This window comes from Dermacentor variabilis, chromosome 6, assembly GCF_050947875.1.
Source record: "Dermacentor variabilis isolate Ectoservices chromosome 6, ASM5094787v1, whole genome shotgun sequence".
In the NCBI taxonomy this organism is placed as follows: Eukaryota; Metazoa; Arthropoda; class Arachnida; order Ixodida; family Ixodidae; genus Dermacentor; species Dermacentor variabilis.
In genome coordinates this window covers 115,505,141-115,522,277 of record NC_134573.1, presented here as the reverse complement: position 1 = coordinate 115,522,277, position 17,137 = coordinate 115,505,141, and the positions used below count along the sequence as shown (strand labels likewise).

General features: G+C 44.3%; 1 protein-coding gene and 2 long non-coding RNA genes across 3 annotated transcripts in view; 2 read left to right on the top strand and 1 right to left on the bottom strand.

The window, feature by feature from the left end:
* LOC142585065 (uncharacterized) overlaps positions 1–1,590 on the top strand; it is a 28,271-nt gene extending 26,681 nt beyond the window's left edge. The window contains exon 6 of the mRNA XM_075695547.1: positions 1,293–1,590. Coding sequence (XP_075551662.1) covers positions 1,293–1,486 — 194 coding nt within the window. The 3' untranslated portion in view covers positions 1,487–1,590. The remainder of the gene's footprint in view (positions 1–1,292) is intronic.
* A 302-nt stretch (positions 1,591–1,892) lies between these two features.
* On the bottom strand, positions 1,893–11,378 carry LOC142585066 (uncharacterized). The gene is made up of 3 exons (XR_012829015.1): positions 11,179–11,378; positions 5,599–5,693; positions 1,893–2,088 (listed from the first exon to the last, which is right to left on the bottom strand). It is a non-coding gene; the product is annotated as an uncharacterized LOC142585066 (long non-coding RNA).
* Positions 11,379–11,752: 374 nt separating this feature from the next.
* LOC142585067 (uncharacterized) lies at positions 11,753–15,902 on the top strand. The gene is made up of 3 exons (XR_012829016.1): positions 11,753–12,041; positions 12,700–12,820; positions 15,738–15,902. It is a non-coding gene; the product is annotated as an uncharacterized LOC142585067 (long non-coding RNA).
* The last annotated feature ends 1,235 nt before the right edge of the window (positions 15,903–17,137 follow it).

Genomic DNA, 17,137 nt, shown 5'->3' with positions numbered 1-17,137 from the left:
ACAAAAATAGGAAAAAGGCTACTTTAAATTCAGCAAAAATCACCAATGACGATGTGAAATACAAAGCTTTTGGTTAGTATGATAATGTAACATAATAACAAATCTAGTATTAGTAGAAGTTACATAAAAGTAGCGATAAATGACCCATGTAATATTAGAGAAGATATACAGGGAACAGAGCAAAAGTGATCACATTTTGTAGGTTGAAATGCACTTTTATGCACAATAAACAAATATTATAGGGAAAATATACGGGTTTCCTAAGTGGTGTCTTCTATGTTTGATGTCTCCACTTGGTTGATGAAAACTAAAACTGAAGCCGAGGAAACTATCTCTGAGTTGAGAAGGTTCCATTCTATGACTGCAAGTGCCAAAAGTGAGAACTTGAAGGTGTCATTCTGAACACTGTACTAGTTTAGTGTAGATGGGTGTAGTTTTCGCGATAGACGTGATGTACACAAAGTAATGCACTTAGCTCGATCTATCTTATAACTGGCGTGCGTTAGTCGGTAGATGAATTTCAAGCAGGCTTGTTTAGCCTTAACAGATGGAGTTTTAAGGCCTGCATGAGCTAAAACATTTGTAGGGGAGTCACAGGTCCTGTATTTATTAATGTTAAATCGTACAGCTTTTGTTCGCACCTTTCGTAATTTCTAATGATGTGTTAGCGTATTCAAAGACGGAGCAAACGAAAGTTTTATTGGCTAGTAGCCTGGTGGGCTCAGGTGCAAGGCGTAAACATGGTCTAAGAAAAAAATGTTTTCGTAACGTTACTGAGGTATTAATATCAACGTGTAAATTTCATGAGAGGCTAGAAGTAAATTCGAAATCTCGTTTATTTGTGGTGATTTACATTATTCAGGCAAGTTCCACGGAGAGTGCAAGAAAATTCAGAAAGCTCCGTTTTTGTTCTAAAGGACATGCCTATAGTAGTGTTAATACACATTTGCTATTCCTTGCACGAAGTCGACATCAAGTCGAATGCTCTGTTTAATAATTAGTGATCTGCGTAACTCCCAATTTTCTGTTACGCACGTCTGAGTTCGTTGCTGCAATATATTAATGAAGTACGAAGGTGATGATCAGTGGAATAGCCGTTAACTAACGTTTGCGCATAGAATGCGTAATCTAACAGTGTGAATTTCATGCAGCCGTGTGTCTGGAAGAAAAAGGTGCTGGTAATGAAGCAATAAACTGGTACCAAAGCAAAGCAACTTTACCCAATTTTTTATTATAAGTTCCTTGCCATTCAAGAACAAAATATATGTCTGCACTGTCTCCGCTTTTTGCAGGTGAAGTAAAATGTGAATTGCACGTCTGGGAAAAATACCGTAATTTGCCAATGACCAATTGCATCAGAGAATATGAATACTTGTGCAGACATCGCACTAAGTACACCCCTTATGAGAGTGATATTTGTACTTGGGATAGTAGTCGTTATGAAAAGCGATCTGTGTTCATTCCTCATATACCCAATACGAATTGATGCGAATGTTTGTTGTACCCCTATAATATTCAGTGGGCATAGCATCGTTTATTATTCTTTGAAGACAGTGTTTCGTAGAGTTCAATAAAATTTGCCTAAAATATTTTGCTGCTTCCACATTCGTGTTTTCAATTGTCTCTTATAATAGGGGAGATAACTGCTTGATTCCTAATAAAGCATGTTCACTAGACCCTGATGAAGGACCACTGAACAGGAGAAAGTAAAAGAAGACATCTGAATCATTCCTGAAATTCTACATCTATGGGAGGCCTGAGAAATTCAGATTACACCTGTCAATACTACAAGCTTACATATTTCTGGAGAGAAAGTTGCATTAGCTGAGTCGCAAATAAATATTTCAATTTTTGAAATTTTGCTCAAGATTGTTTTGCAAGCGACGGGGACGTGTCGGAAGATTTCAATTTATTCGCAGTCATGGACATCCCTATCTGCACTCTGGTGGAACTGAAAGTTATGCCCCTGCCCAGGCTGATGTGATGATAATTCTGAGTTCACGCTCTCAGAGCTTGCATCTTTTTTCCTTGTCTTTGCCGTGGCACGAGTAACTTTAATGCCCCCACTGGCGGTCCAGCCACTATATTCTGAAAGAAGAAAATAAAGAGGTATAGTGTGGAGAGTGAAAAATGTACAAATGTTGCAAGCAGTCGATGTGCACGCGTGACTCTATAGTAGGTACCACAGGCAACATCAAGCGGGCGGAAATGTATAAAGTACGTGAAGAGCGAAAAAGGAAGCATTAACATGACGGCGATATTGTCAAATGCACCACTGGCGACGTGATTACCAATAGGGCTGTTTGTTTACCTACACTTCCTGCAGGCTCATGTAGACTAGTGTTGTGTCGGGCAGAGCCTATGATGTCGAGTGCTGCACTTGGTTCGCTGGGCTGTAGCGAATCAGAGCATACAGGGCGTCTTCTTCTGCGCCTGACTCCGCACTTCGCCGGAGTTCGCCCACATTGGCTGTGTACGAGTATATGCCCTAACATGCAACTAAACGAATATGTACGAGTTTCCTTTCAGCAATTACTCCCGACAAACTGCAGCGAAACATATCGTGAATGCACAGTCCACGAAGACAACTTCTCAATGCGTATAACACTGCACGTAGTTTGAAATAGGCCGCACCTCCCTAAGTAAGATAATTTTATTTTTTTAGACGATTGGCTCACATTCGTCTGTGACACATGGTCCCACCGGCACTTCGATACCATTCTTGCCGCGAGTATCCACTATCGTCACTGTATCAGCGTCGACAGTCAGAGAAAAAATGGGACCACGCGTTTGCAACGCCAGGCTGCTTCTCTGTCATCTGCTGCCTACACTAATCGAAACCCCAGTGTAGAAAGTGTAATTGTCATGCGACACTAAAGGTATAAAAAATGGCTTCGTGTAGCTGGGTAGAGCTGCACTTTTCTACACTAAGTCAAAAGAATAGCGACTTGCTACACTAGCTACACTCGTTTAGCCAGTGTAGGTAAAAAAAATAGTCCTAATACATTCATGCCAGCGCTAGTAGAGAGAATAAGCAAGCCATCGACACACAGTGGCATCATGGGTCACTGTACCAGCCTGCGGCTATGGTATCTCTAGGCAACTAATAATAAACAGCAGTTGGCCGTCATCCATATGCAGCTGGCAAATACCTACGTAAAAAGCGCGCTGCTTTGTCATTGTCAGAGAGAAGCCCAGCATTACAGCCATTATAATTATCCGGCGGCACTAAACTTGCGCACTGGGCGAAGCGCTTGCACTCGCGTTTTGATGGATAGCAGTTAGCAAGTTCTGGATACGGAGTTTCTTAGACTCAGCGAACACCCAGCAGAATGACTCTGAGTCAGCACACATGAGGCGGTTTAATTATCTTCCGAGCAAATCTGGCAAGTTCTGATCAGCTGGGTGTGCAAAAGTGCGCGGAGCACATATAAATGAGAATGATTGCATGTTGCAAGCGATATCGCTTTTTACCACGTTTTATGAGCACTTGGCGCTGAGTAATTTTTAGGAGTTTGACAGTAAGACGACACAATACTTGCAGAAATTTCTCACTCTTCTCCTTTTTATATTGCCATTTCCCTTGTCCTAACGTAGTCAACAAAAGTGAATGTGACCTCTCGGAGGAAGAAATGGCTTGAGTAAATAGCCAGTAGCAGTGGCAGCCACGCATTCCGTTTGTTCGGAAGCCAGGGTAAGGTCAAGTTATGCTATGTCTATAGTATCACTACAAGAAACAGCTGTGTTGGTCGCGAGGAATCTGACAGCAGAGGATTCTGCAACTACTTCAACCGCCAGTGGTTCTTTATTGTGTAGTTATGTTTAGGGGCGACGGGATCTTCTTATCTTGCCACGACAGAAATGCTACCACCGCGAACGGGAACTCAACCGAAGCCCTCGCGCTCAGTCACGTTAAAGTTGGATGGTGAAACATGACGCAAGACAAGCTTTGTTTAGAGCCAATGGGCGCATAGAAGTTTGTTTATTTGTTGTTGAAAAGGCTAGAAAAGTATAGAAGCTACGGAGAAAAGCCTCTTCAAAGCTATTTTTACCGATGTAGAATGGATTTCTTTAGAGTCAAAAGACTAGAGAAGACATGGGACGTTCCAAAACAGGCGATCACCAAAACCACCCGCCACTTCTTCCTGCTCGACACTCCTCTGGTGCGGCGTTACATTTTCCACGGGGGCAGACCAACTCACTGAGAGAGTAGAGCACACGTTCATGGCAGGGTTTCAACCAGGAGGCGTGCACAGCTTGCGTTTTGCGTGAACGGCGGTTATCAGCTGTCACTTTAGCGGTGACATAGGTCACTTCCCTCAAACATTTGAGAATGACGAATGGACCCGAATACTTGGAAAGAAGCTTTTGGCCAAGTCGTCTTTGCCGAACTGCTGTACAGAGACACACGAACTCGCCGGTGACAAATCCGACAGGCAAATGTTGTGCGTCATAGCGAGCCTTACCAAGAACATCTGATGATAGGGTTCTGAGCCGGGCAAGTCGATGTGTTTCTTCGGCATGATACAATAGACAAACTTAAAATAGCCTTGCAAGCAAAGGCAAACACATTACGTACATGAAGAAAGAGCGTTGTCATCACTTCGCAAGCTCCGAACGTTCTTGGGTTTTTGCGATTTACATGCGCTCTGGTAACGTACGTTATTTGGCGAGTTTATCGTTCGTGATGTTTGGGACATTAAGAAATAACATTGTCGAAGATGGCGGCACCCATGGCTCTCGCTTGAGCATGAATTCTCGTGATGACTACGCCTCACACATGTTGATCGTCAGTAACTATAAAATGAGCTTTCTCTTTCTCTAAACTCACCTGAAGCATTATTTATGAGCGCACAGAGCGTCAAATTTCTAAGTTCGTTCGGCGATTGCAGCGCCCGTGGACCCTACGATACGCGCCCACAAACAACAACATGATGGTTGCGAATAGGTTGCCTTGGGTTGGAAAGGTTCGGCACGATGGACCAGACGGCACCCTGTTTTGTAACGTCTTGCTTACGTTTGCGTTCCCGTACGGTAAACTAAATTTCTTGTAAGGACTTGCACCGTAACGCCTCCGAAACGTGCTTACGTTGAACCTATGTAAGGCGACAAACGTTATTATAAAGTTGCGCAATATCTGTGCGACAGAAGCATCTTCGTTAGGTCAAAAAGGACTTATGCTGTCGAGAAAACGTTGAGGATGGCGAGAGTAGAGGAGAAAGAAAGGTGCGTATCCTGCGGCTTGGTGTTTGCCTGTGTAGAAGTATACATAATGAATGGCAATACGGCATCCTAGTTCTATGCTCCGCTGAGAGGTACGTACATAGAAAGCATGTTAACGGGAACACGCTTCGATCGCTTTGTTGGACCGTTGGTTTGCGAATGGTAGGGTGTGGAATGACGATATTGACTTCCACAAAAGAGTAGTAACTCTGACACGACGTCGGCGATAAATTGCGGGCCGTGATCACTTATGACCACATGAGGAGCTCCGTGGCGGAGTATAATTCAATGCAGAACGAACGCCGAAAGATGGGACGCTGTAGATGAGACAAGTGTCGTCGTTTTAGTATACCGTGTTAAATAATCCATACTCACGATTATCCAGCTGCAGCCGGTGGGCAAGGGACCAAGTAAGTCTCTACCTCCTTTCTCAAAAGGTGAAATCGGCGGTCAAACAGGTTCCAGAAATCCTGTAGCAGCAGTAGTCAGTTTTTTTGTGGCGTTGGCAGACATTACAGCTGGTGACATAATGCTTAGCTGTATTCCACAATTGAGACCAATAGAGACCTTGTCTGAGGCAGTAGAGCGTTCGAGCAAATACAAGGTGCCCAGATGTAAGGTCGTCGTACATCACCCGAAGTACCGCAAGGCATGTAAAGCAGACCGTCACGAATCACAAATGGCGTAGCCCGTACTAGATGGCCCGTACTAGATGGAGTGTACTAGATGGATTTAAGCATCCATCTAGTACACTCGTGCGCTATCGGGAGCGGAACGTGATTATGCATCAATATGGGAGCGATCGTTTTCCGATTATCATGAAATTATCAAAACATGATGTGTGCTCTCCACGCGTTCCCCAATAGCAAGTCGAGTCAGCCGATTGGAAGCGCTATAAAGAACTCACGCGTATGACCTCGGAAAACATCTCTACACTTCCTATCGATGATGAAGTGGCATATTTAACAGCGTTTATTGTTGATGTGGCGTCAGTATGTATCGCTGAATCAAATGCATCGCACTCCAAACGACGTGTTCCCTGGTAGATTCAGAAGTGTAAGGAAGCTCGTAGAAATTAAAATAAGGCTTGAAGTCACCTTCGCGACTCTCCAATTGCTGAGAACTTGATCGGCTTCAAGAAGATAAAGTCCTAAAGTAGAAGAACGCGCCGCCAAGCCAAAAGGGAAGCCTGGCAAAAATACGTCTCCACCATAAATTCATATAATGACGAAAGAAAGACAAGAGACAGGGTAAACGAAATTAAATGCCGTGATATTCATCCTCCGTCCTTAACAAATATGCAAGGAGAAACCCGTCAGGGCGAACCAGATTCTATAGAGGCGCAATTAAAGTAAATTTCGGGTTCAGCCCATTACTCTGATACATTCCTGACATACCTGCGGGACGCGGAACGACTCCCTCTGGATCGGAAAGTAAACAGAAATGAACCTCAGAACCGTCAATTTAACATGGCGGAATTTCAGGCTTCACTAAATTGTTGTATTAAATCTCCTCATGGAAACGATCGAGTGATCGTTTCCAATGCCTCTACAAAATCCTTATACGAACACTTGCACCCTGAAGCACACAAAGCACTCCTATCACTTTCTAACGCCATATTCTCTGCCAGCTATATTCCCACCGGCCTGGAAGCAAGGAGTTATAATTGTTATTCTCAAAGACGGCAAGGACCCGTCTTCGGCCAGCATGTACAGGCCTATAGCCCTAACTATAGCTGCATATGCAAACTCTTTGAGAAAATGGTAAACCAACGCCTGATCCATTATCCTGAAAACAACAAAGTACTAGACGCCTTCCAGAGAGGTATTAGGGAGGGTAGATTCACAACAGATCATCTTGTACGCATCGAGGCGAATATGCGCGATGCCTTCTTGCACAAACAATTTTTATTATCGTTTTTTATATATGGAGGAGCCATACGACACAACTTGGCGTTTTGGAATTCTTCGTGATCTGGCTGGTATGGGTGCCCGAGGCAACCTATTGAGCATGATTCAAAGCTATATCTCTAATCACACTTTCCGTGTCAAGGCTGGTAATGTGTTTTCTCGTACATTCATACAGGAAATGGGTGTACCACAAGCTTTTGTGCTTAGCTGCACTCTGTTGTGAAAATGAACTCGTTATGGAGGGTCATAGCACGCACAACGTTCTATTCTGTGTATGTGAGTGACGTACAAATGGGATTTCAATCATGTAATATTTCTATCTATGAGGGACCATGCACAGCTTGGTCTAAATAAAATATCAAAGGGGGGTGACGAGAATAGATTTAAATTAAACGCTCAAAAAAGCACATGCTTTGTAGCAAAAAGACAGGCACACTGCCTGACCCCGCTATTTATCTTCATTGACAACGGTTATATGTCAGCCGCGAACATGAATCTTTAGGAATTGTCTCTAAAGTAACCTTTTGTTCCTCACTTTAGGTATCTGAGAGCGAGGTGCCTGAAGACAATAAATTTGCTCAAGCTCTTATCCCACACATCTTGCGGAAGTGACAGGAGATGCCTTTTGTGCCTCTACAAAAGCCTTATACAGTCCCGCTTCGATTACGGAGCAATATTGACACAATGCTGTGGGGCTCCCGCACCACGAGATGGCGCGCGCAGCGGCCGGCGCCATGGAAGACGACGAAGCGCGTACGCTTCAAGCTCTTCTGGCCAGCCTTTAAAGAGAAGCGTATATTTTGTAAGACTCGCCTTCAATCTACGTTACAATATAGTAAAGAACGCTTCTGTGCGTAGGGCTTTGAAGATGCTCGATTCAGTTCACCACTTGGGTATACGCCTAGCTAGAGGTGCTTTCAGGTCTAGTCCCTTAGAAAGCCTGCACGCCGAATCTATTGAATGGTCACTACATCTCTAAAGGGCATATCTAAGTTTTTCCTACACTTTCAAGACCAAATCAAACGTGGAGCATCCATGTCAGTGATATAGTCTTGACATGTCTGCTGTCAGGCTGTTAGGCGTCCCAATTTTAGAAAATGCCGTAATGGCTCCTACTAGCATGTCCCCACCGAGGGAATGGCAGGCCATTCAATGCGACATCTCTTTTGTATGAATATGAAAGCGTGCGCCGGACGCACATATACACTCCCGTTTTCGTGAACTCCAGGACAAGTATACTTCTGTACAGAATACTATACAGACGCTTTCAAGCCCTCTACAGGTATTTCTTATGCAGCTCTCGGACCTTCACTTTCAACACCCGGTTTACTAAACCCACTCAGAACTATCTTTACAGCGGAAGCCTACGATATGCTGTCGGCTAGTCAACATATAATGCTCACAAATATCGCTAGGTCGATTGTGTTTACAGATTTATTAAGTTTAGTAAGAGCCCTCATAAGCCTACGAAAGCATAAGAACTCCGTTTTATTGAGTTGTACACCTTGCTGTACTGCGCATATATGTGCGGTCAAGTGACTGTTATATGCTGGGTGCCTGGCCGCAAAGGCATCAAAGGCAATGTAGGTGCTGATTAAAACGCTACGTCAGTGTCTTTTAGCGATACAGATGCATATATTTCCATACCTGCCACAGACCTAAATCGTTTCTGCGCCGTGTGCCGAGGAAGCAATGGCAAGGATATTGGGATACCCAAGTATTGAATAAGCTACACATGATAAAACTTAAACTAGGGAACTGGACAAGTTCAAAAATATGGTACAAGGAAGTACTTGTTTGCCGATAAAGAATAGGCAACACCTACAGAACGCACTCTTACGTTTTGACTGGGAGCGATACTCCGACTTGGAGCAAGTGTGGTATTATTCTCACAGTTCTTCATAATCTTATTCGATGTCCTACAGTAGAAGCAGAAAGAAAAAAGTATGTCCTTTCTGGATACCGCGAAAACGTAGCTATGCACCTGTCATTTTTTCTTAGCAAAGAACCGCTTTTTAGTCTGAAAATGGTGTTTTAGTTTTTACCTCAAACAGACACTGAAAACCATTTGACCAGGTAATCTTAGCACGTGCTTAACAATCCTGGTATGCCAGGGCACTTTTGAAGATCCTGCACCACTTTTGTGTTTTATTTAATTGTAGTTTAATGTAACTGAGTTGACCACAAGCCACATCAGTAGCTAGTCAGTGTCATTATTTTAATATCTATATAGTTTACGCCATTTACAGCGACAAGTTTTAGGCCCTCTTACAGCCATGCTACATGTGCCACACATAAAACATTGTCCACGCCATCAATAATTCATCTAACAAAACCATTTGTCATTGCGCTCTTTGGCCATACACATTTGACCACGCACCGTCAACAGCACTCCATAAAATATGAGGAAATATGAAGGATGTTCTAGAACAAAGCAACGCGTTATTTGATTATTTGTGTCTGCACGAAAAACATCTGTAACTTCTATACAGACTGTGAAAACGTGTAATGACACAAAGTTCAATTACCGCAGGAAAGTTTATCATAAGCGGCAACCCTTATATATCACTGCGAGTACAGATTATAAAATTGGGGCCGCTGAATGACGTAAGTTGTGCCTTGTGAAATGTAAAAATACTTCAAGAACGGTGTCTTTTCTGATTCACCGACGAATAACAAGTAATCTTTTCAGAATAAGAGCATTAAGATGGTTTGCGAAGATCTATATCTTTATGTTAGACATTTTGAAAAAGCAGTTACTAACGGTGATGTTTGAAGGTCGCAAAAAATATGCTCATCCAACCTTCATGCTGTAGTGCATGTGAAGCGAAACTCTACGAATGTAATTAATTAAGTGCACTTAACTGACGTGGATGCATACAGTTTTATTTACTTTTTATCCTACGCGACATGAAAAACATGCAAAAGTTCTGTTTATCCACCGCAAATGTTACTACTTTATTCTAGCCAAAATTATATATGAATAAACTACACCACTTTCAATATATACTGAAATGCAAATTCCAAATTAGGGGCTGCGCAGTTTGAGACTTCTATATAGGTTGTATTCACTGACGACACGCCCATGCTGCCGCACGGTCTGATGGGAAGGGCGCCAGCTGGTTCCGCTTCCACTGCGCCATGATTTTGGCCACTTTGCGAAGCTTGTCGGTTCAAAACGTGCTTCAACAAACTAACCTTTCTACGTACGATGATGTCGTCGTCCACCTTCTTTAGCTGCGGCCCCTGAACGAAACCGCTTGTCAGGTAGTTGTGCACTTAGACCTATTTTTTTGCTTTTAGTTGCTCATGTGTAACGTAGCTAGTCGCGTGAACTAAATTATCCTTGATGTCGGAGACTTCAACCTTTGGCACAAGCTCTACATCAAAGCACAGCTCGTCCGTGCCGAGCAGCAGTGGGTCAACAACGCCGCAAAGCTTCACTTTTTCTACGTAGCACTTTTTTCCTGCTTCCTCTCAGCCTTGCGCATATGCGCTCAAACTGATTGCAGGCTCATCGCCCATAATTTCGTAGCGTCTTTGCGTTTGTGGAAGCTCTTGCGGTGACTGTTAGTACACACCAGGAATTTTTAATCCAAAGGGAATCCGCCAACTAAACCACAAACCGAGCACGGCACACGGATAACACACGGTGACACGGACGCGACTGGAAGTGGCCAAGATCATGGCGGACGCTGGTGCGGAGGGCGCTGCCATGGTTGCCAGCGCTACTCGCGGCGTAGTGGTGACGTCGTGCGAATACAACCTATACACAGCAATGCCAAGAACGAAGACGGTGTTCAATGCTTGGCGAAGGAGGAATGCAGATTATACGTGTCTGCCTATGAAACTACCAACGTGTCAACTTTTAGGGATTATTTACCTCTTTTGTTACAGTGGCACCAACTCATTATGGAGGGTTGGCCAAGAAGGGGCACGCATATAATGAAACATACCGAACGGCTAAATCAAACTCCAAAAAGGTAAATAAAAATTGGCCGTGGCTTAGCTCGGCTATGTCAGGATATACGTAGCGAAAGCTTACGCTATGGTTAGCCTTAGTTAATCTGCATTGCAAGTCCAGGTTAGTCTGGTTGTCTAGCTATGTTGCGGCGTTCAGCCAGTCATTCGGCGCGCTGTTCGTCTGTTTCCTGGGTGTTTCGTTTCCTCTTCATCTCGTTCCGATGTCGATTCCAGGCCTCCTCATGCTTATCAGAATTGTCGCCGTTCTTACTGCCGCTTCAACTGTGGTTGTGGCGCACGCGAGCTCTCCTTTTCAATCCTCCGACATGTTATCAGGCATTCGATGCAGCTGGCGAAGAGAGCGGAGGCGAGAGCGACGACGAGGAACGCGATGTGACGTCATACCAAACGGAGGCGGCAGAAAGGCACGGCGATGCGCAGCGGCGGAACACCTGTGGCCTGGTGCTACTAGTGGCGCATGCGCAGTCGTAACTAGGGAGCGAGAGAGAGAGAGAGAGAGAGAGAAATATCCGCGGCGAGGCATGCATTGTGACGTCATGTGCCTCATCGGAGCACCCCCACGGCGAGGTCGCAAGTTCGCGGCCAGTAAAGCTGTCGCTTTAAAGAAATCGTTAAATGTCGCCATGACTGCTATATCGCCGCTGCTGGCGACGGTCTACCGTAACCTAGTCTGCCTAGACAACGTGCTGGCGTCTCTACGAATGCTCGTCCCATAGGCGCGTCCACCGAGCTATGGAAAGGTGAAACATCGGAAGTTGGCAGTAGTCACGTGGCTTCGCATCTGCCATTTCCTCCTCCGAGAGCGAATCACACATTCGGCTTGCGCGCTTGTCCTTTACCTCTGAGTTCGGGGAACGTCGAACCTGCCCAACTCTGCTTCGGGGGCTGGAGGCGACAAGCCGAAGATAACATAAGGCACAGAAGGCAAGCAAAAATATCTCACTACAGGGCAATCGTGCGGTGCAGCCAAACCGCATGTGCGTGCCTGTCAATGCTGCTGACTGGACGGCGCCCAGCATGCCTTCCCAATTATGCTCGGGCCATGCGCTCTGCTGTTCATGTTTCATTTTACTCTGATAGTGCGTGCATCACAGTCGCAAAACTATTTTACTCTTACTATGCCACAATTTATAAGCTTTCTTTCGTTCTGCTATGCCAAGCTTTGTAGCAGTGGGCACAATTACAAGGCTTACGCAGCTACTAATAGAAACAGGGGTACTGAGAGCTATTAGAGTCGACAAAGCAACTCGAACCACGTAAAAGGAAAGCGATACTGCCTTTACGTTTATGACAATGCTGAAGAAGACAAAAGAGAAATATGTGCAATCCAGCTGTCGCGCAATATAAAAAAATAACTGGTTCATTATTTGCTATTAAGTAGAAAAAGAAAACTAAGATCGGGATATTTGGTCGTCTCGAATAGGGGAAGTCGATATTACGAACACCTACTTATAAGGCCGGACTCTTTCGGTAAATTCAAAACCACAGGCCACCATAGTCGATGCATGCACTGATAAGTTGAAGGATGGGATTGTCGCAGAGTGGGTAACACTTCTGTCTTTTTTTTCTTTTTTTTTCGCAGAATGGAATGAGTCGGGAGTGTGTAGATCCACTATACGTATGTCCGCTAGTCCGGAAGCACACGCAGAAAACCTGGGCCAGCGAAATACAGAGACGACAAGGCCAAGGAGGTCGTGCCAGCGGTAAGTGCGGGAAAGTGCCTTAGCAAATCATACAGATAGAAAGCCCAGAAATCGTCAAAATTATTTTTAACAGATGACTATATGTCAGCACGTTGGTGGCCAGCTATGCATAGCAAAATTATGAGCTCATTTTAGCATTCACTGTTGTGCACATGAGGTACTATTATTTGAGTGTGATCAAAACAGAACAGTGGCTATATATCACGAAGCTTAGACCATCTCACAGCGGCAGACAACTCTTAGACTAGTTCCACTGTGCACGTGGAGTAAACGAGTGAGGACAAGAACATATAACTACCGCAAAACGTGCGGCTTTTCGATTTCTCTCTAGGAAGCGGCATTCCTAACGCGGTAAATCCTGCTGAAGCGTAAGGCAAATTCCAAGAATTTAGAAATTTGAAGCATACAATGGCAGATTTTCAGTCGTGCACACAAGTGAAAGCTCGAAGGAATAAATAATTTAGCCTGATAAGGAAAAAGCAATACACACGTTGGAGCGATATTATATTGTCAGGGCCTTCAGCTGTATACGGGGGTCAATGTCAAGGACGCCCTGCCAGTTGTAAGGGCAGAAAAGTGCCTTAGTCAATGATTCAGATAGAAAGCACCGAAATCATCAAACGTAGTTTTAATAGATGGTCGAAATGTACCATGACACTTGCGATGACAGTCGGATACGGATCTGAGAGCGCCCAAGCAATTAATTTATACTGACAACGAAAAAACAATAAAAACGTAGGAGCGACGTTATATTGAAAGTGCATTTAACTGTACACATGGGTCAATGTAAATGCGACCCTGCTAGCGGTTAGTGCAGAAAAGTTCCTTAACCTATGCTAGAGATTAATTAAGGGAAAATGAGACATCCACTCAATCGTAGCAAATGCTACAATGGAAACCCATACGGGTTCATCGAAAGAAAAGCGTCGCAGTTGAAGAAAAATTTGTGTTGGTCCGGGAGTCGAATCCGGTACCACCGGCTTTCCGGGGCAGCCGCTCTACCATCGACCTGAGCTAACCAGGCGGCTAGCAGATGGCAGGGCGAAGTCGAATATGTCAACAACTCGAATCAAAGGCAAGAGTTTGACGTAATAGTTCTGCGGAAAACCGCAAGGTGGAGAGAAGTAATAATGCAAGAGATATAGAAGGCAGAAATCTTCAAAAGTGTTTACAACAGATAATCCGAATGTACAATCACATGTACGATGACACACTTTCAGTCATGCACACGAGTAAACGCTCACAAGCAATAAAAAATTTAGCCTCACGTTAACAATCAAAAACGCACACAAAAACTTATGGGGATCTGATTTATAACATCCGAGCAAAAATATATTTCCTGCTCCATTGAACTGTTGCGATATGTTGTGGACCCATACCCATATGAGGAATCCGTATGAGTTTCCCTTGTAGCAACTGCTACGATTGCGTGGATGTCGCATTCTCCCTTTGTTAATTATGTCCCTCCACTTTGCGGGTCTCCCGCAGAACCAATACGTCAAACTCCCGCCTTTGCTTGGAATTGTCGATAAATACGACTTCGGCCTGCCATTGGCTAGCCGCTTGGTTAGCTCAGTGGCTGCCCCGGAAAAGCGGTGGTCTTAGGATCTCTAAAAGCTGTAACTTAAACCGGAAGTTCTCATATCATCAAGGAAGGCACAAAACACATTGTGCCGCCGGCTAACCTTAATTGTTAACCTCACCTATTCCTCCGTTTCTAATTTGCCCCTGCCTACTACTCAATTTAATATAGTCTCTCACGTTTTTACGCATACATTAACTGTACGACCCCTTTTACCGTATACACCTGCACCCGCCGACTTTTGCTCATGTCGCGCTCCCATTTGTTATTGCGGTTAGGGTACCGCCCTTTTTTTTGTCTATTTTTATTTTATATATTTCAAACACACTCAGCAACACATTCCAAAATCCCAAAGGCCAGGATACCTTATTCGGCACCTCCGACACACAGGGTTTCGCCACTTCTGTATACCGCTGTGACGACGCGTACGTTGAGCTACAGGGGCTAAAGTCCTGCCCTCCAGCGATGCCATGCATTGCACTCCAGACTCCTTGTCGCCATCTTTACTCCATCAAAGTTACCCGAGGCATTTCTGCTACGCTACTCAAGTTCTTTCAACTGTTGCCTTTTTGCGACTTTTTTGTTACTCGCGCATTGGCCGGCTGACCCACTCTTCTAAAGCCACAAAAGCATACCGCCAACGACACCCCTGAATGCTCCCTAAGCTCTCGCTCCCCCGACACCCTCCCATGCCCTTCTTGTTCTTTTCTTGCTCTTTTTTTGCCTCATGGTATCTTTTATTTCTCTTTCTTTTCTTTTTTTCTCCCCGCTTTCCGTGTCAGCCGTGAATGTTTCCGAAACTTATTGACTTGAAGCCGGTCATTCAATAAGCACTTATCTTCATACAAAAAACTTGGGGAGTTAGGACAATGCCTCTTTGTAAACAAACCGGTATTGCGACGCTTTGAGTCATAACGAGTGGGCGATGCTAACTTGTATTGGTTAGTTTTCGGTTTTGATCCGTAATCTTTCCCAAGCAACTTCGAAAAGTTCGGCCCCATGTAATATTGTTTCCTACTAGAAACATTCGTGCTGAGAAAACCTTGTGGAATGTTTTGGGGGCAAAAATGTAGTGTCACCGACTGGAACAACCATAAAAGCAAGGACTATGGAATGTGGAGCTTACGACAACCCCGTAAGCAGATGCGCGCCAAGAAGGTCATCGTCAGCTCAGCTGCCTTCCTTCTCGCCTTCTTGCGCTCTCGTGTGTGAAAAAAACCGTCGGTATTCAAATTCTCTGACAGGACATGACGTCTTCACTCCGGTTTGATTAATGATTAGGCAAAACATCCATGAACGTGCTAGTCTTGTGAATGCATTATTTTACTTTTCCAGATGCAATGACTTTGCTTCTAAGCTGTCATCACTTATGAAATGGCTGCAAACGTTACTGACCCTTCGTTCGTCGCTATCTGTCTAACTCACTTGCACTGAGCGTCAGCCTAAGCGACCGACGGCTCTTAATATGTTATAAAGATTAAACGCTCTGACTTCTGAATGGTACAGGTACTTTTCTTTGATTTATTTTTTCGATTTTTGATTGTTTGAGTCCCCCCTGTCTAGTGACCCCTTACTTGTGCGTCATGACTTGGCGTATTCACATTTCAGTCTCCCTCTCTCCAAAAGTAATGATAGCCTTTTTCTCCCAGTAGCGATGAAATATGTCTGAATACTCATTAACTTTGACGAAGCTTTACAAAATGTACGTTTGGGCTCGCGATGCTCCATTAGACTATCATTAGTAAACTTATTTGCCGCTGAAAGCACATGTGTGCGTCCCCACACAGAAGCCAGTCCGCGGTGTCTCACGAATGCCGTGATTATGCAGGCGAACAGCCGTAGTAGTGCTGTCAGTGCATGACCTTATCAAGCGGAGAGGTCAATATACTTCACATTAAAAAAACATGTCCAGCGACTGCCCGGCAGTGTTGACACACGTATCCTTAAAGAATGCATACAATCAAACATGGCTATGACGACAGCGCACAAAACTGTAGCGCGAATTTGCGTGAATTTGCCAGAACTAATGCTTTTTTTTTTGTTTTGCCTTCTCCTTCCGAACCTCTTCTGGTGTGTAATGTAGATGAAGCACCTAAAATGCCATTGCGCTGCACACACAAGTACTTTCAAGCGACGCGTTTTCCCTGCCTTATGCGATATCATAGATTAAACCGACGTATTTTTCTGTGAGGAACCCCGCACCCCGTTCTCTGTAGTTTCGTGCTGTGCACGGAAGTTTCGGTTTATACTTTGCGTTCCCTGCTCCTCACAGGAACTCTCTTGTTTGTATCCCTGCTGGCTCTTGTGAACTGCCCATCTTCCTTGTCTGTGACGTCGCAGCGAAGTTGCCTTCGCTGGCGAGGAAAATGACTGCTCTGGATAAGTCGGCGCGGACTTTCAGTCAATCATTCACTCAATAAATAAATTAATAAATAAATACAAACTTATCACTTACACAACACCAGCTGTACACTGGTAAATATATACGGGTCCCGTACAGATGTTCCCCCTGCAGTTGTTAACATTGAAACTTGTTATCTAAGCGCAGGGGAGACTTCCTATGTGATACATTACAATAGTATTTTAGCAAACATATAAGAAATAGGGAAATCAATAGAATAACTCTAACGAAACAGCTCATCATTTTTCTCCGTTTGTCATAGTATTCGTCATAGAAGACACGGAATGCGGCAGGTACACTATGAGTGAAACCATTTTTAAATTTCGCCCATGAT